Below are 20,535 nucleotides of genomic sequence, written 5' to 3'. Positions count from 1 at the left end.
GAGAGAGAGAGAGAGGCACAGACACAGGCAGAGCGAGAAGCAGGCTCCACTCCATGCAGGGAGCCTGACGTGGGACTCGATCCCAGATCTTCAGGACCACACCCTGGGCTGAAGGCAACGCTAAACTGCTGAGCCATCCGGGCTGCCCTCTCATCAACTGTCAAGTATGCAATGCAGTATTATTAACTGCAGTCACCATATTGTATAGGACTTATTTATGTTATAACTAGAACTTGTACCCTTTAACCTTCTTTACCCATTCCACCTACCCCATGCTCTACCTTTGGCAACCATCAATCTATTCTCTATATCTACGAGCTTGTTCTATTGTTATTGTGTTTCGTTTATTTTTGTTTTTTTTTTTAGATTCCACATATAAGTAAGATCATTATTTGTCTTTCTTTGACTTATTTCACTTAGCATAGTGCCCTTAAGTTTCATCCATGTTCTCACAAATGACAGGATTTTAACATCAAGTTTAAAATCATTCAATTTTAATATCACAGTTAAGACTATACATGCAAAATAATTCTGAAATTTTAAGGTTAAATTGTTAAGTATTGAAAACCTACTGGGAAGTAGAGAAGAGGAACAGGTTTGGTGCAGATGACTAGTGCCTACATGTTTATTTAAGCTTGCAAAACATACAGATAGAAATGTTCAGTAGACAATTACGAATGCCAATCCAAGACTCAGAAGAGACTATGGGGTCAGAGGTACATCTGCAATTGCTGAGAGGTCATTTGCATTAGTTTGTTAAGGACTGTTACAGCAAAGTATCAAGGATTGGATGGCTTAACCATGAAAGATCAATTTTCTCAGTTCTGGAGGCTAGAAATCCAAGGTCAAGGTGTCAGCAGGTGGATTACTTCCAAGGGCTGTGAAAAAAGAAGCTGCTCTGGGTTTCTCTCCTTGACTTGCGAATAACCATCTACTCCCTATATCTTTTGAATATCTTTCCTGTGTATGTATCTGTGTTTAAATTAACTCACAAGAACACTAGTCATATTAGGTTAGGGTCTACTTCAATAACCTCATTTTACTTTAATTACCTCTTTAAAGGCCATATCTCCAAATATGATTACATTTTGAGTAATCAAAATATAGGGGTTAGGGTTTCAACATATGAATTTTTGAGGGGACACAAATCAGCTCATAACACCATCATTTCAAAATGCGGGAGAGTCTGAGATGGCGGAGAACATACTGTACAAAAAAAAATCTGGAAACATCCATAGTCAGAAGCAATAGAAAGGGAGAGGCCAAGACAGAGATGATTTAAAGAAAGAGATGATTGGTGGACTCAAAAGTGTCAGAATAGTCCATGAGAATCCAACTGGACTGAATGAAACAAATGAGTATGGTGACCATTTAGAGAACAGTTTATAGAATGAAACTCTCTAACTAAAGTGGACAGAGAAGAATGTGTAACTAAGAAGATGCGGTGAGAATGAAAATACATTAGGGAATGTTGAGATGGAGAAGAAAGCTGGAGGGCAGCCCGGGTGGCTCAGCAGTTTAGCACCGCCTTCAGCCCAGGGCCTGATCCTGGAGACCCAGGATCGAGTCCCATGTCAGGCTCCCTGCATGGAGCCTGCTTCTCCCTCTGCCTGTGTCTCTGCCTCTGTGTGTGTGTGTGTGTGTCTCTCATGAATAAATAGATAAAATCTTAAAAAAAAAAGAAAAAAGCTGGAAAGAAGGAATTGATATAACTATGGGCATAATTATGCAAAACAAATGATAGGGTGATGTTTAAAATATGGCTTTAGATGAGGCACAAGAAGCCATTTCTGTGATACTAATGCAGAGAGAAGACACAGATGATAAAATTTTTCTCTACAGATCTTCTTATTAAGGGAAGTCCAATGTTCAAATTCTTAAATTTTTATTCAGGAAAGTTGACACTACAGTGATAAGTATCAATGCCTCTATGATATCCTGCTCAGAACTCTGAAAAAATGTCTTTACTCTTTAAAAAATCACCATCTGAGAATCTATTCTAACATTACTAGTTTCTTCTGCTTAACTACTATGATAAACAATTTTGAGATGTTAAATTGGAGGTGGCAATTAACGTGAAAAATTATTTATTATTCATATATAATGTTAAGTATTATATATGTTAAATAATTATATCAAGTTAAATAGTATTTATTCAAGAATTTAATTGTATTTTTATTTTTCTTGGAGTGAAATTACCAATATAACAAAAATTTTCCAATATCTAGACACTCAACTTTCCAATATAATTTCAGATCATGATATATATGAAAGTAAGGAACTTCTTGTTCCATAATCCACATAAATATTGTTTAGCATTTTCTGTATTTGCTCCCAGTACAAATGTGCTTTAAAAACAATAAACTGTCTTGCCCATACTGATCCTATTGTTCTTTCAACTGTTGACTTTTCCTATGACAGTGTGTCATTAAGTGTACAGACACTTAAGCCACATTCTTTTAAATCAAGAAGGAAATATTTGACTATTGTTCTTTCTGATGGATGTGCTTTTACACTATGTACAAGTTGTTATGCAGTATATGTCTTAATATTATTAGATGGCTTTATCTGATTGATATACTGTTATAAGAGAGTTAGAGTGTTTAATTTCCTTGTAAAAACAAGCTACCTATGAAGAATTTCAGAACAAAAATGAGTCTGCCTCCCAGAAACATTAATTTCTTTTTAATAACGCTCTTCAACATTTGCTAAATTGGTGGTTTTAATTATTTTAAAAACTTTTCTCTTATAGTGATAAGACATGGACACTTTGAAATTTTTGAAGGTAAAAAAGAATAACGTGGTGAAATCTTGAAAGGAGTGGCTTGAGAATTATAAAGACATGAGAATCGAGCAAATGGGGTTGTAGCTTTCATATATAATCATTGAGTTCTCTGATCTTTCATGAAAATGGAAAGGCAACCAATATAAATATAGTAGATTGGCATTTTATTGTCATCTTCACTTTTGGCGCCAGTGTTGTGGGAGTGCTGAAAAGAGTGACTCCATCTTTGGCCCTCCATCTTGTTGATGCCCACGCAATGACCTCCCTAAAACATTTCATGTTTCAGGCCCTTTGGAGGTTAATGTATGCCTTGACCAAAATGTGAAAAGACTTGTTCTGATTGTCCCTAAAGTGGCACACAGATGGCACCACTTTAGGTAACCAGTAGAGATAATCTGTGCACAGAAGTTCCCATTTTAGGTAACTACCCCTGATCTCATACCCCTGATCTCAACCCAGTGCCCTTTCTCTATGGAAACTGTGGATCAACGTCCAAACTGGGCTGAGGATAGCCACACAACGCCTGGATTGCCTGCTTCCTGTCCCCAACCACCTTCAGTAAGTTACCCTGACTGACTTTATAAATGTATTGGAGTGGCTCACTTTGTTTTGGGGTCTTAAAGTAGCTTCTCAGTTTGGAGGATACTTTATTGTCCCTCCTCCACCTTTTGACAACTGTAAAGCCAATTTCATCTGTAATTATTAACATTATAGTGAAAAAGATCTAGGACTTTGACTACCAGGTAACTGAGCTGGTGAAATCAAACAAAACTGTTAACATTGCTGGTACAGCATTTCTTCCTTATAACAATCCAGGATGAATCTGGACTAGAAGTTTCAAGTGGTGGGAACCTTTTCAAAACCATCAATATCTCCTCAGTTTTACTATAGTGTGTCTAACTCAGTGTATGCTATATTATATTGCATTTAATCTCAATATAAATAGTTTCAATACTAAAATCTAAAATGTTTTTATCATTATTATGATTATTGCCATTGTTATTTAATGTAACTTTTATTTTTGAGCATGGCAAAATTGTTCCTAAAATCTTCATTTAATATTTATTGAGCACCTATCATGTGCCAGACTCTTTTCTAGGCACCGGAACTCAGTAGTGAACAAAACACACAGAGATTCCTGACTTAATTAAATTTAAATTCTAGTACTAAACACAGACATAATTAAATGTATTAAACAGATTAAGTAAAAATATACATTAGATGGTGGTAAATTTTATGGAGAAATATAGAGGGAAGGAGTGCTGTGGGGTGAGGTTTGTAATTTATTCAAGGAAGGTATGCATGTGAAAGTGGATTTTGGGCAAGGACCTAAATGAGGGGAGGATTGATATCTGGGGGAAGAATTAGAAATTCCGTAAAAGTATGAATGACTTAGAAGAAATTGAAAAGGCTTTTAATTTTGAAATTAAAATATTTAGTTCTAATAGTATAAAATATTGATTGTGCCAAATATTGATTGGATGTCTGTTTAAAACATATGCAAATTATCCATATTTTAAATTTCTTACATAGAGATAGATTTTGACTCACTAAGGCTGAAGTTTAATCATAACCCTGAGAAAGGTCATTTTGGAGGAAAAATAATTATGGCATTAGAAGTAGATACTAGCTATTTGCAAAATATGTCATTAAAATGCAAGTTTTAATGAGGTTAAAGAACACATTCTGTGTATACCTGGAGAGAAAGTATTCCAGGGAGTAGAAACAGCAAATGCAGAGACTCTAAGGCAGGATTGCCTGGTGAGGAACAGTGACAGCAGGAAGGCCTCTGAGGCTGGAGCAGAGACAGAGCAAGCAGACAGGAGGTAAAATCAGAGTTGGGGCTGACGGAGTAGGGCCTTGAGGACCATATTAAAGATGTTAGTTTTATTTGGTGAAATGGGGGTTCCTGCAGGGTTTTGAGTAGAAAAATGAATGTTAAGAGTCAGTTTGCACAGGACTGCTCTGGCTGATGTCTGAGACTATAAAAAAGGAGCCTTGCTAGAAGTCCACTGTGGTAATCTAGGTCAGAGGTAGTGCGGCCAAATGAAGGGAACCAGGTGGTCATAGAGGAGTTGGTGCGCAGAGGTTTCACTCTGGATTTATTTTAAATAGAGAACCAATAGGATTTTCTGATAGAGTGTGTGTGGAAGGCGTGGCAAAAGAAAAGGAAAATTCAAGATTGGCTATAAATTTTAGGGGGTAAAGTAACCCAGACAGATTTGCTATTAACTAAGTTTAAAAAGACACTAGGAGAAGTACATTTGTGGAAGGAGTGGAAAAAGACACTAGGAGAAGTACATTTGTGGAAGGAGTGGGTTTAGAGTTTTATTTGGGGCACACTGAGTTTAGTTGCCTATTAGACATAGAGGTGAAGATGTGGAAAATAAGCTTGGAAGCAGGGGAATATTCCAGGGCTGGATATATGAACCTGGAAGTGATGAGTATCTGAATGGTATGTAAATCCATAGAACTTGGGTACAATCACCAAAGGTGTGAAGTGTCTAGAAAAAAAGAAGAAATCCAAAACTGAGTGTCAAGACCCTTATGTTAAGAGGTGCTGGAGATGAGGAAGAGTCAGCAGAGGAGAGAATAAGAGGTAGCAGCACATGAAACAGGAAAACCTGAAAATTGCAGGAGTCACAGTGTACTAAGAAGGAAGAATTGATCAACTATGTGTCGAATGTTGAGAGGTCCGTAAAATGAGGGCTGACAACTGACCACTGACTGGATTTACAAAAGATCACCTGTGTCCTTGATTCTGTGCATTGATGGAGAGAACTTAATGGGTGTTGAGTAAGTTCATAAGAGAATGAAAAATCAGGACTGGAGTCAGTGAACGCAAGGAACGCTTGTGAAGTTTAGCCATTAAGGGGGGTAGAGAAATGGGAAGGGAGCAGGAAGGAAGTGAGTGCAATTATCATTTTTTTTTTTATGAACAGCTTTATTGACATACAATTCAGTCACCATAAAGTTGACTTTTTGTTACATTTATTTTTCTTAGTAAGAACAAATAACTGCATGTATTCATACAGTTGGAATAAATCCAAAAGAGGAAAGAAACCTTGGTAATATGGACACAGGTGAACAAATTACTGGCTCTAATGTTCTTGGATGGAATCCAGTACACAAATGACCTTAAATGGTGGCACAAAGAGTTCTTGTGTATTAATAATGCAGGCAGAGCAAAGGGTACAGATACCAGCAGATGGAGATTTTGGGGGAGGGGATCGTATAGAGTTTCTCTTTTGATAGCTTATATTTTCTCAAATTGGAAGTAAGGTCATTTCCTGAGAGGGAAGATGGAAAGGAGGCACTGAATATTGGAGAAGAGAAGAGAAAGCATGAAGAGTGTGAAAGCAAATGGAGCAGGAAATATAATTGCCTATCTTTAGGGCCCAGTTGGGGTCATAGACTTAAGAGAGAAAAGGAATGAAGGGTTCATGCAAGGGAATAATGATAATAATTAACTGTAGAATTTAAACCAAGTAAGTAAGAGAGTAGCTGAATTGCAGAGGGGAGCAAGACTGAATGGAATGCAGCAGAATCAATGAATTTTAGGTCCCAGTGGAGGCAATAGATTCTTGGAATCACACTAATAGAACAAGTGATCTAGAAAGTGAAGCGGGTGGTAAGACATTAGAATGCTTGAAATTGCATTTGACTTTTTCACAATGCATTTTCCATTTAGAATCCTTCCTTGATTCTGCATGTCCAGGTTTTATCTACTTTCTTTTCCCAGGTTCAGCCCTTGAACTACCCTCTCCATGAAATTTTTCCTGATTCTTGTAACCTATAAGAGTGCTACCTTCCTTCAAGCTTCCAAAGCATTTTACCCGATCCCTGCTTGTGGAAAATTTCCCATCTTGCATATAGTTTTAATTTCCTCAAAGCCTCAATGTAACTTTGTTTCATTCTGGTCTACATATCTAGGCCAACTGTTGACACATAGCAGAACAATCATGTCATAATGATAATCTGAGAAATGGCTCTCTAAGACCAAATGTCCTTCACAATGAAGTCATGTATGATTGAAAAAACAAAAGACCATTGTAAATAGTCATGTTTATATGAGTCATACGTCTCAAAGGGCAATATTCCCTTTTAACTAACTTTTTTTTTTCTGTTTTGGAGAAAAATCCTCAATATATAGTCTTTATTTGCAAAGTACTGAGACAATCAGAGATGGGTTTTGGAAAAACTACAAAGTCAGTAAAGGCAGTCTTATCCCCTCCAATCTCTGTTACCTCCTTCTTTGCTCTTGGGGTGAGCCCCCTCCCCAGTACTCCTGTGTCTATTGTTTGCCCCCTTTCCAAATCCCTGCCCCACCAGGAAAACTCAGACACTTTCAGTGATGTCAGTTTAAAAAATGCATGGCCTTCAAGGAATGCATTACCTTGAACAGGAAAATACATTTAAAATATTTAAACCCGATAAATTCTGTCCCCCTTCAAGATGATTTAAGGAATCAACAAACAGACTAAGGAGATTTGATGGAGACAAGAAGAACAAGAGTAAAAGCATTCACAATGTATTGGTCAGGCCCTCTGACAAGGCAGGTATCATTTATTTCCTTCAGATTAGTTGAGAATGAGTAGATAAAGGGGAAGTTAAAGGATGCCTACCCATAGTTTTTGCATCATTAAACTATGGAGTTGGCTCTTTTAGTTTTCAGGTCTACCTTTCATAGCCGATTATCTCTGCCCTGCTCAGCACAGACCAGACTCTCTTCTCTTAGACCATGACTTGAACTTCCTCTCCCTACCCCAGAATATCTACATCTATAATTCATGGATGGTATTTTCCATTTAATTTTATTTTTGTTCTAAAACATTCTTTTTCTGACCTTCTCATTTTCATGTCTTCCAATTATATATCAGATTATAAAGTTCATCGTAAGCCTGTATATCATTGGAATGCCATGTGTCCTTGTGAGTAATAAAGCTATTACAGTAACCATAGTGCATTGTGTGTCTTAGTATATCTACAGCTATACTTATGCCTGTGCCTAAGTGATAATTATATACTTTTCTAAGGAAATACCTACTAATATATTGATAAATAAAGAATTCTTTGTTTCGAGGTAGGTTAATGTTTAAAGTACGTTTTGTTGTTAAGGGAGAGACAATATTACAATATTTAATCACACTATTTGAGTTTCTTAAGGTATGAAGACTTTTGCAATGATTAATGGGATACAGACAAATGTATATTATTGGCATATTTGGTTTTTAATCTTGGGGCTTTTAGTTCCTGCCTTTGCTGTTTGCACAGGGTGGCAAGAAGGTGTGCTCTGGGTTTGGTATAAGCTGGACTTGATCCAAGATAGAAGATGGCACAAATAAGACACTAAACTGACTTGAAACGGATTTCGTCTTTGGCATGCTATGATATTTATCTTTGCTCTTTCATCAACACGCCTAGCCCATGATGAGATACAGTGGTTAGAGTGGGTATAAAAACTCCAGCGAGAGGGTCCCTTATGGATCTAGTCCTCCAGGATGACTGGTCCCCATTTCTAGGTCCCAAATTACCACCATGAAGCTGATTTTTTTGTATTTGGTTGTGGGCTTATGTGTCTTCTGCAAAGGTAAGGTACTAATTTAAAGAATCATTTCAAATTTGATAGACATGTGTCCATGTTTGTTTAAATGTTTAGTGTTCTCTACCTCAAACATGTTTCTCCATCAGAAAACTTCCCTATATCTCAGTAGGATAAAAAGTAAGGATACTAGGATACTAAGAAAACTAGATTTTCATCCTGTTCAGCTTTAATAAGCCTTCTTAAGGAAATATTAGTGAACAGATTACTCAAGATGCATATAGTGTTTAGTTATATATTTTTATCACAGTTTATCTTTTAATAACTCAATCTTGAACTTAAAACTGCATTTACACCAAAGACCCACACTGGTAAATTGCCATTTTCACAAATCCTAAAAGTATCACCAATTAAAAGACTGGCTTATCACAAAACTTTTTTTTGTAGGGAAAACATTTCTTAAACTAACAACTTTCTTGGATATTTCATGAAGTCAGTTAATTTCTAAAATTAATTGAATACTAAGACATCATTAATTTTTTTAAGATTTTATTTATTTATTCATGAGAGACACAGATAGAGAGGCAGAGACACAGGCAGAGGGAGAAGCAGGCTCCATGCAGGGAGCCTGAGGTGGGACTCCATCCCGGAACTCCTGGATCACGCCCAGAGCCAAAGGCAGACGCTCAACCTGCTGAGACACCCAGGCGTCCCTCATTAATTTTGTTAATTAAAAATTGAAATGGGAAAAAAATCTAAAGAAACAAATGTATCACTTTCTCTTTAGTTCTATTTCTAAAAGGGCAGAAAAGCAGTAACATCTAAGCATAAGGAGAAAGGTCAGCAAAAGGGAGAATATTCCTTTTATATCTAAATTTAAAATCTATTTTCTAACTTGGGAAGTGAAGTGCATTTTGCTTTTCTATGAGAAGACAGAATGTGAAGGACTATGATATTTGTTATAAGAGAAAATATTTCTATCCTTAATCCTTAATTCAACTACCTGGGAAATCATCTAATAGACCATTAGAAAATGATTACTTCAAGTAATGGTGACCTTCATAATTTTAAATAGCACTGTGTTATATTCTTTGTTTCTACTTGCATAAATGTATTATTTTTTAAATAACAGTGCACAAAACACAGTATTTTCAAAGCATTTGTTAAGTGAGATCATATCCCAACAAAATGTTTTAAAAGTATTGAGTAAAGTATATTAAGTTCACCAGAGAATTGGAGTGTATTTCTAAAGTAAATTCTTAAATATCCCTGATCACTCTAAAAATGATTATGAATATTTCAATAGCATTTCCACAGATTGGTGATTCTTTTGACAAAATGCAGTGTTTATATGTATTAGTAAGACCATATTGAAAAATAAGAAACCTACCTGGAAAAATGCTCTGCAGAAATTCCAGATGCCTTAGTCAATGAGTTCTAAGTTCCAAATACAGATTCTTTTCATCTTCTGTAGGTTATAGAATGGTAAAGCTTTGGGGACTGCAAGTTGGTAAAGGCAGAAATTTAGGACGTCTTCATGTAATCAATAAGAAGAAAAAATTATACTGTTTAGCAATCATAACTGTACCAAAAAAAAAAAAAAGAAAGAAAGAAAAGAAAAGAAAAGAAAAGAAAAGGAAAAAACAAAACCCTGGCTAAGTGGGGAAAAGCTTCAGTAATATGAGATACAGATCTGGTGTGAAATAGGTACATATAATCAAGGATTATTTTTTCCCACATTATTCTATCTTCTCAGTAGTAGAGTATAATCTATACAATTGATTACCTTTGTTTGTTTTGTCTTTTGTGTAATTTACTGCTTATGAACACACTAACCAGAAATGTTTAGGGGAAAATAAAACCAGATGAAATTTAAATCAGAAAATATACTTCAGATTGACAGCTGTAAAAAGTTTCAGTAGTATGAAAAAGATATAAAGTACCGGCTAATATAAATTTGTGGATTTAATTTATTTAGCCATATATTTTTTTGAATAATAAGTTGACACCGAAAACTTTGATTCTGAGTTTGTTGATAGGTAAATGCATTACATAGATCTATATATAAAAAAAGCTCTCAAATTAATGAATTAGTATTTAAAATAATAATTTTTATATATAAAAAGTTGATTCCTTGGATTGAATTTAAAAGAATGGGAACAAGAAGAATGTTATTTTCATTGTTTTAAAAAACATGCTATAGAGAAATATAAAATGACTTAATTATTGTTACTTTTTTCCTTTTTTATAGATGGGGAAGCCCTATTTTACAAAAAAAAGTCAGGTGTGTATCTTTCAGAAGTTAATCTTTACTTTGAGATATCGAGGTGTATTCTGAGCCTACTTCTTTTGGCACACAGGGATTTTGTTTTTCCAGCTTTGAGATATAATTGACATATAACGTTATATAAGTTTAAGATATACAACATGATTTGATACATGTATATGTTGTGAAACGCTGACCAATATGGTTGTTCAACACTTCTATCATCACACATAATCACCTTTGTGTGAGTGTGTGGTGAGAATTTTTACATCTATTCTCTTAGTAACTGTCAAGTATATGATACAGTATTATTACCTATAGTCACAGTGCTATACACTAGATCCCCAGAACTCATTCATCTTAGAATCAACTTTGATCAACCTCTCCCCATTTACTCCAACCTCCAACCCCTGGCAAACACCATTTTAGTTTGTTTCCATGAGTTTGAAGTTTTTAAATTCTACATACAAATGAGATTACACAATATTTGTCTTTCTCTGTGTGACTTATTTCCCGTAGCATAATGCCTTCAAGGTCCATACATGTTGTCCCAAATGGCAGAATTTTCTTTTATTATAGTTGGATAGTATCCCATGTGTCTATTACCACACTTTCTTTAGCCATTCATGTGTTGACAGACAGTTAGGTTGTTGCCATGTCTTGGCTATTGTGCATAATGCTGGAACAAACATGGAACAGATATCTCTTTGAGATAGTGATTTTACGTCCTTTTGGATATATACCCAGAGGTAGAATGTGTGGGTCATATGGTAACTCTATTTTTATTTTTTGAAAAACCTCCATACTATTTTCTATGATAGGCGAACCAATTTACATTCTTGCCAACGTGGAATACAGAAAATTGATACATTTTGTACACAATTGATTTGGGAATAAATTACTATGACTCCTTGCTCATCTATCCCATATGAATGTAAACTCCTCAAGGATAGTATTTTGATCTATCCTGTTTGTTGTGTATTCTTAATCCTGAGAACAGTGGCTGCAATGGAACAGATACTCAAATCATACTAGTTTTGAATTAACAATATAATTTGGGATTAGAGACTTGTTTTGTCCTGCATATAACATTTTTCTATATGAAAATAACCCAAATCCTTTGCAAAGTAAAATTTATGAACTACAGATATTCTATATGTTTTTTAAAGATTATTATTTATTTATTCGAGAGAGAGAGAGAGAGAGAGAGAGAGAGAGAGAGAGAGAGAGAGAGAAACAGGCTCCTTGTGGAGCAGGAGCCGTGTGAGACTTGATCCCGGGACCATGACCTGAGCTTAAGGCAGACGTTTAGCAGCTTAGCCACCCAGGCGCCTGATATTCTTTTTACCTGAGAGACAAGGGACTTCTGAACATAGTCTAATCTTTTCTGGGGACACAAAACTGAATGTCAATTATCATATTATATATCATGCCATGCCATGCCTTGGGATCTAATGCTGTGTGTAAGATAGTTGAACCTTACTCAAAAGAGTATGGTTTCTATGTTTCTGCTTTTGATTTTCCTCTCTGTCTCCTCTGTTTCTACTAAACATTTAACTGTATATCCTGGTAGGATTACATCTGGTAACTGTAACCCAGTTACCAATTTTTACTTACTGCTTTTGGTCTTGTATCTGTTATAAGACTGTGTGTCCTAAGTGGAGCCTCAGAGACTTTTTTCTGTTGGGTAAAGTTCTTGGGTGGGTTTTGTAACATCTCTGTTGTAAGACAATTTGAGAATAACTTTTGACTGCAAACTACATTTTAGATAATTAGAATTTTTCAGGTTTTTAACCTATATGGAGAATGTTACTGTGTACTTTTCCTTAGAAGCATTTATATTGTCTCCAAACCATTCCTTCTTAGACTCTGGCTAAATATGTTATGTGTATTTGAATGTGTAATTACATACAACTTGGTTTTCATATGTTTATTGGAACACATGGGAAACTGTCTTTCAACTGGCTCTGTTTCCTGTTTTACTTAATATATGCCTATGTTTTTGGAATAGGTTTGGCATCAAAGTCCTGGATTTTTTAGGACACTAATTTCTGAAAGTTTATCTTAGTATCAGACCATATGCTTTGACTTTTGGGTTGGGTTTAGGAAATTTGTGAAGATTATAGAGCATGGAGAAACATTAAAAAAAATCCACAATCTATGATCCATTAAGTACCAAACGGAAATGTTACCCAAATTTTTTTTTTGAGTTTTCTTGAATATGTAATCAACATGTAGATTTTCTTTTTAAAGATTTTATTTATTTATTTATGAGAGATACACAAAGAGAGAGGTAGAGACATAGGCAGAGGGAGAAGCAGGCTCCCTGTGGGGAGCCTGATGTGGGACTCGATTCCAGGACCCCGGGATCATAACCTGATCATAACCTGAGGCAGAGGCTCAACCACTGAGCCACCCAGGTGTCCTTCAACGTGTAGTTTTCTGCAAAATTCTATTGCAATTGTTAAATGTTTCATTTTACATAATTCTTGAGAAAATTCTCAGGGAAACCAATGCTTTTATATACTTGATAAAAATGTTTATATCTGTAAATATAATTAATATATGTGCTTATATGTAAATTGTCATTTGTTATAAAGTACTTACTCTTAGCACGTTGATTCAGCTGTACTTATTAAGTATACTTTTACCATTTTAAAGGTAAAAGGTATAATTTTGACAAGCTTGCAAATTTACATACTATTTACTTAAATATGAAGAAAATTCACCTGGGTAAACAATAATAATACTTAAATTACTTGTACGTAAGCATGTAGTTTAATTTTGTATCCAGCAGCACAATAGAAATTGCAGCTATTTTATTCAAATTAAGTAGTTAGTTTCATCCAATATTTTTGAAAAAATCTTTTACCTAAAATTTCTGCATTTCACTAACAGAATAGTAATGCTTTGTACCTTTTCAGTTATCCAAGAATTATTATTATTATTATTATTATTATTATTATTACTATTTGCTATGTTCTAATTCCTGCATCTAGGGTTACTTTAAACTGTCTGGAGGACCAATGAAGTCTTTTTCTTTTATGAGGGTATATATATACCATGGAGAGGTATAAATATACCATGGTCAATGAATAATTACCATATTCATGCCTCAGTATTGAATTCAATGAGCATATCTCTGTGGGAATATCTTCCAAGGACAAGAAATGGCTGTAATCAAAATTCACTTTTTGTTGGCAAATCTGTCTGATAAGCTACTAATGATAGCAATTCTCCCATTTTTTCCTCAGGTGAAAAAATAGCTGAAAGAACATCAGGTAAATTACTTTTATATTAAACAACAATAAAGTGACAGTGCTTTTATTTGGAGAGAAGGCATATCTCCCCTGAAAATAACATTAAAACATTTAAAATGAAATATTCCTTATTACAAGCAAATATGTGGTTTTTGAATATTCTGGGCCAGGTATTTAAAAATTTAATCAGCATTTTAAAGGTGTTAATATTTGAAATAGAAAATTCTGTGGTTACTTGCTTTTCTAAAATTTTTAAACTTGTAAAAGAAATGTGGATATAATTTAAGGATTCACTTTTCTTAAATAAGTATTTTGTATTATAGGATTAATTTCTTAGTGATCTGTTTTAATTAAAATTGATCCAGGTCCTGTTAGTTTTATTACAGATTCCCTCAGAAAATTGAATAACACTGAATATTAACCATTATTTGTTTCCCTATCCACCAAGATGAAAAAAGAAATAAGCCACAGCAACTCAAGACTGCTTTTATGGAATTTTTCTTAAATCTGAGAAATTTTGCTAATATCAATATAGATTCAATTTTATTCTGGCCTAATGCATATAGCAATCAAAATAGCCCAAGATTGCTTTTGTATGTTTTTTATGTGTTATTTTAGATATCTGTGTCTTTCTACAACCTAAAGACAGTAAAATATAATTGGAAAATGTGTTCTTTGAGGTAAATATAGACTGAGAATAAGCAACAGATCAGTTGTCTCATGAAGATGGCAAAATTTTCATTATGGACAGGACTCATTAGGTTTTACTATAATGATAAAGCAAGAGCTTCTTTCCTTCTAAGAGAACAAAATCTGACTGTTAATTGAATAATTAGGTCATTTGAGTCTTGAGTGTTCAACTAAAAGACCTCATTTGAGAAGTTTGTGTGAGGCAAGGGAACATTTAAAATTCTATAGTTCTCTGAAAGTCTTCTGAAATTATGAGTAATTGAGTTTTTTCCTATGTCTCTCAGGGAACATTCCAGGTATGGGTATTACTTAGGAGGGGCTTGAGGATCTCTAAGGTTAGAGCTGCATTGGATGAATAAAAATGCCAAGCAAGAAGCTTCAACCAAACCACTTAACCAGCCAACATAAAACTGGCCAAAATCCAGAACAGTGGTATCCCTCATAATCTTTATTCCTTAATGAGACAAAGATTCACATATTTAGAAAAGGATCCATAAGCCACCAGAGGACTTGTTCTTTGATATTTTTGATATTTTTTTTATAGTTTTCAATTTTACTGATTTCAGACAATGTAACTTGTTTGTTGCCATTACCTTTAAAATCTTCCTTTCTAGGTAGCTTATCCATATTAATCTCTCTCATCCAGCAGTTTTTCTCTATAGAGTGAAGGTGGAGGAGCAGAGTTATGTCTATTTCTGTTTTCTGTTTCATTCTGTGGTACGAAGTCTGTGGTATGAAGTAAACACTCAATCTTTAGCATTGTATAAGCAATTTATCTTTAAATGAGGTGAAGGTAGTATGCATTTTGCATGAGAAAAAAGGATTTCTTGGCAACTTTTACCATGTGACCTTAGGCAATTATTCAACTTCTTTTAAATATCTGTTTCCTTATCTATAAGTGAGGAATAGTAATAGTACCAACTTTTGGGGGGATTGTGAGGATTGAAGAGATAAGGCATGTAAGATACAGTTACACATCTAAGATGTGGTACATATAAAACACATACCAGCCATTACTGCTAGTGACTCTAATGGCAATATATTTCTGAGTAAGTTTTACATATGAAAGAAAAGGGACAAATTAGTTAGTAGAAACAAACATGGCACATTGGCTAAGATACCAGGCTATTCATTTTGACAATAGAATGAATAAATTCAGAGGAAACATTGGTTTAACAAAATGAGAGATCTAATGATTTATCCGTGGGGTTGAACTCAGGAGAGGTATAAGTATAATGAATACTTCTGAATTAAATGATGAAATAAAAAGATTCTGCATGATTTTCATGTGACAAGTTGGGTGAGGAAAATAAAATATCTTCAAAGATACTGTTCTTCCTTACTGAATACTCAGTATGTGCCAGATACTGTGCTAGGTGATTTCATCTTATTTGATACTTTCATTTAATTAATAACCACTATTAAGGTGGATAATGTTTTTTTTTTATCATTTACTAATGTAGTCTCCATTTAATAGATAAAGAAACTTTGTTTCAGAAGTACTAAATATATCTAAGGGCATAGCTGGGAGCAAGAATAGCTCATGTATAAATAAAGGAACAAAATTTAAAATAATTTTTCCTCCCAAGTTAACAAAAGCATATTTGTGACCACTGAGAAGGCCTGATTCTAATGCAGAATTTTTAGATTACTGGAATTTAATGGGAGAACAGGGTGGGAGGTGCCCTTGACAATGTCCCTGTCCCCTTGTTCTTTCCATCCCTAGCTATACAGAAATATCCTTGCCTGACTGTCTCAACATCATCTATTTCTCCTGCAGAGAAGCACCTCCTGTTCATACCCCCAGGTCTAGGGGTTCTCATTGCTGCAATATGGTTTAACCTTGGGAAAATGATCTTGGAAGCATGCTTATGGATATCCTGAGAGCAGATTTGGAACTATGGGGATTTGAGGACTTAGTATGGTCTACAGTGGGGCAGGGAAGATGGCACAGCCTTTGAGTTAGTGTATCTTGACTGCTCTTTATTCTTTGCCCTCTGAGGAGAGCCATGGCATGAAGAAGGCCAAAGCAGGACTTGAGTGGTTCTGCGTAGGAACCCCCCACCTTGCTTGAGTCTAGAGAGGGATTATTAATAATTTTTTTTTTTTTTTTTTTTTTTTTTTTAGAGAGGGATTATTAAAGGCAATTCTGATGGTAGGTCTGGGAGTCCAGATAAGTTTGACTCAAATATCCATTGATTTCCCACTACTTAATACTGTATTATTTCTCCCTACTTTGACATCAAACTAAGATATTTAGATATTAAAATCTAATATCTAGACACCTGTGGTACCTCAGTAAATGGAACAGGTAAAAAACCTTGAGTTTATGGAGCTTAAAATCTAGAAGAAGCAGATAGGCAGTAAACAATAAAGCACTAAGTAGTAAACATGGTATATTACATGATGATAAAATCTCTGGAATAAATATAATGATAATTGGGAGTGTTAGAATGGGGATGGCAATTTTAAATTTCCAGAGTGTGTCTCATTGAGATGATACTTAAGCTAAGATTTGAAGGAAGTGAATGCTGCAATTTATGAGTAAATATTCTCATTGTTTTTTCTTTACAGGACAACAGAAAAGACAATTAGGTATGTTATTTTAATTTTATCAGCTATAAATAAAGGATAAGCCAAGGATGGTGTGGATTCAACACAGCAGAATATTTTGATGGGGGGGATGTTGGACACTGGAACTCAGGGCTTAGCAATGAAAAGGAAACAGCTGGGGAGGTTTCTGCCCTCTTTATAAGAAGCATTTCTAGTGTAGGGTGGTGAAAGCTTCATAGCTCTATTCATCTCTCTTTCTTGAAGTCTTAGAATATGACAAAAAGGTGTGGATATGGCAAATAAGGCAATAAGCAATGTATGTCATTCCAAGGGCTTCCAGAATAACAGGGAAATAACATGCAGCTTTCTAAGTGTCACAGTCAAATCACCATTTTGTGCCAACAATACTTTTTTCAATTATGATCTTCTGTTATTCACATTAGGTGGCTTTTTGTTCAGTAGTCTGAACTTTGGTGACCCAAACAGAAGAAAGAAATCTCTGGTTGGTTCACTCCCTAACATTGTATTTAATGCTCCTGGAGGGGCTGAAGATGGGTCGAGGAAACATCGAGATACTGATAGTTTAGTGTTAAAAGACACTCCAGCAGGTACTGTTAGAGAAAAACGCTTACCTAGGAAACAAGTACTTCGTTTCATTTGGGATAACCTGATAATCCTGGCATTATTTGCAGCACATGGCCTTAATAGTAATAGTGGGGAATAGAGAGTCACTAATTCCAGGCCCAATGAGACTGATGAATTCTTCTTGTCTTTAGAGAATTTTGGCAAAGATGTTTACATTAAGTTACATTATTTTTTCTGATAGTTTTAGCGTTCTTATGCTATCTTTCTTCTTGGTGATAATCTTATAGTGATCAATAATTTTTATGGTATTTAATTAAAATGCTTCCTTTTCCCAAATTTGATTCAAATTTGGCTCACATTTTATCTCCAACCACAACTTATTTTCTATACTGAGATTCTGTCTTTAAACTGCATGCTCAGCTTTATGAATAATATTATAAAACACAGTTCCTAAACAGTTTGTAGACTGATGTTTGATTTTATTTGAAAAAAAAATCAATTTTCTTTAGATGAGGCATGTTCTCCCCAGTTCTACATACTTCTCCCAAGTGGCCTACTTTTACTTTACTTGTGTGGTCCCCACAATCTCTATAGTTCATACCTGTGCCAAAATAGACAAGAAGGAGATCCAGTAAGGAAGATAACTTCAATATTTTATATTGAAATTTAATATTTGAGTCCAAAGGATGATAACTGAAAAGGGAGAAACATTTTGGGATTTAGGGGTAGAGTTGAACTATCTTCAGGAAGGACACAAGTGTCCTGTCTGTCCAGTCATCGATTTTTGGGACTGAGAAACTCAGTATGCCTAACAAGTTAGTACAGATACATTTGCTCTTGTTTATAATACTGAGGTGTTGTTTGCTCATGTTCTAAAGAACATAGTGAAATTTACCTTAAATGGCCCCAATGCTTTAGTTTTCTCATGGAATTCTCAAACCTCATGGTAAATCGGTTGCCATGCACACCCCCTGATTACACTGTATGGAATTATATATGGAAAGATATATAGAGGGGAGGAGAGCGATGTTTTGAAATGATAATGTAGGCCCAGTTTAAGCAATGTTTATTGAATAATATCTTGTACATTATGTATGAATGCACCTTTTTTCCTGATAATGATTATATTTTTGTATGGCAGAGAAAACCAATTTAGCAAGTGGTTTTGCCAAAAGTATATCTTGTGGTATTGAATTTGGTGGCACTGCTTCAAATCAAAATGACATTGGTAGGGGTCCATCTGGCCAAAATGGATTTAATGTGAATGCAGTAAGTAGATTAGCTGGCTCTGATTCTCCTCCCAGTGAAACAGGTATTCTAAGTTGTTCCTTAGTTTCTGCTTTTGACAGAAAAAAATCAACCATTTAGCAAAGCAGGGAAGATGGCATTGCTTTTACCAATACAGATTTAGAGTTAGATGAACTTGTGGAAATGATTTTTAAATAATATTTGATTCTTAAAAGATCTGTGTTATATTCAACAGAAATCAGCAAGTTGAACATTCTAGTGAAGAGGCAATTAGATTTCATTCTTTTGTGAAGGAATTTGAATGAAGGAAGACACCCAGTTTCTATCTCCAGTCTTTCCTGCTAACCTTCCATGGACTTTGGGAAAGCTACTTAAACTCTCTTATTCCCAAGTTTTGTCACAAGGAACAGAAAAAAATTGATTCTCATGTTTCTGTACTTTTGTGGTACTAATTTTTAAAATTTTGTTACTCATATTTCAACTAGTTTTCTTGAAAAAGAATTCCAGAAAAAATAACTTACAAAAGTGTGGATAAATAGTATTTTCTATTTAGAAATTAAAGTCAGTGAAAGAAGTTAGAGTCAGTAAAGTACAGTAAATCTTGCTATTTTTGTGTCAGAGCAAGTTATCTTAAAGAGGTGAAAATTGGTGGCAAGAGGAAAAACAGAAAGGAGTTTGTCGGTAAATCCATGAGCTTTGGTTCTTATATTAGTGACTCAGGAATTCTGATCCAGACTCTATTAAGAAAAATACAAATAATTTATATCCCTTGTTTTTTTGGTCTTGATAACAGTTGAATTTTACAATTGCTGATTTTGGACTTGGTGGTAGAAAGAAGGGTGATTTTGAATTTAGTCTTGGTAATTTTGGCTCATGTGGAATGGGTATCAGTGGTCTTGCATAAAAAGACTTTGGTGAAAATGAAATAGGAAACATTGGAAAATCAAATTCCAGTGATCTAATTATTACTATTTAGGTTTTGTACATGGAAAGCAAAGAGTCATAAGTTGTATTTAATTATTACCTGGTATCATCTGGTAACAACCTTTCTTTTCTTTTTTTTTTTTTTTTTTTTTTTAATTTTAGCAGATAATACCAATCCAAGAAGTAGGGCTGGATTTAGTAGCAGTGTCTCTGGAAATTTGGGTTTTGGTTTGGGGGCACCTGATCCAAAGGGATTGGGCATTGGTAGAGCTGACTGGAGTGCAATGAGCAGCAGAGGATCTGCCGGTGGTGAATCAGTGGGTTTCGGATTTAATGCTCGTAGCTCAGGTACTTCAACTAAGACTCATTCTACAAACTTTGAAATTAATTAAAGTAACTAATTGATTAAAAATACATTTCTTTAGTATTTAATACTAAGATTATTAAGGTTGATTTTTAATAACATTTTAATTTTTCTGTCAGTTGGAACTGGGTCTTTCGGTTGGGAACTTGGAAAAAGGAAGGGCAATGCTGCATTTGGTTTTGGAGCTTCGGGTTCAAGTTCATTTGGTGGCAGTGGTGGTAATGGCAAAATAAAAATTGAAGGAAGTCAAATGAGTAGTTCTGGAGGACCCGTTCCCCAAAAGCTAGGTATTGATATCTCATTTTTATGCATAAAAAT

The 20,535-nt window shown here is 34.8% G+C and overlaps 1 protein-coding gene across 1 annotated transcript in view; it reads left to right on the top strand.

Annotated features, from left to right (window-relative positions):
• Nucleotides 1-8,227: 8,227 nt before the first annotated feature.
• The window catches only part of LOC144297741 (mucin-19-like), a 60,790-nt gene continuing 48,482 nt past the window's right edge, over nt 8,228-20,535 (top strand). The window contains exons 1-6 of the mRNA XM_077871915.1: nt 8,228-8,375; nt 10,579-10,611; nt 13,848-13,874; nt 17,118-17,138; nt 20,016-20,201; nt 20,337-20,504. Of these exons, the coding sequence (XP_077728041.1) occupies nt 8,324-8,375; nt 10,579-10,611; nt 13,848-13,874; nt 17,118-17,138; nt 20,016-20,201; nt 20,337-20,504 (487 nt within the window). The 5' untranslated portion in view covers nt 8,228-8,323. The remainder of the gene's footprint in view (nt 8,376-10,578; nt 10,612-13,847; nt 13,875-17,117; nt 17,139-20,015; nt 20,202-20,336; nt 20,505-20,535) is intronic.

This window comes from Canis aureus, chromosome 25, assembly GCF_053574225.1.
Source record: "Canis aureus isolate CA01 chromosome 25, VMU_Caureus_v.1.0, whole genome shotgun sequence".
Lineage (NCBI taxonomy): Eukaryota > Metazoa > Chordata > Mammalia > Carnivora > Canidae > Canis > Canis aureus.
This window is presented reverse-complemented; position numbering and strand designations above follow the sequence as displayed.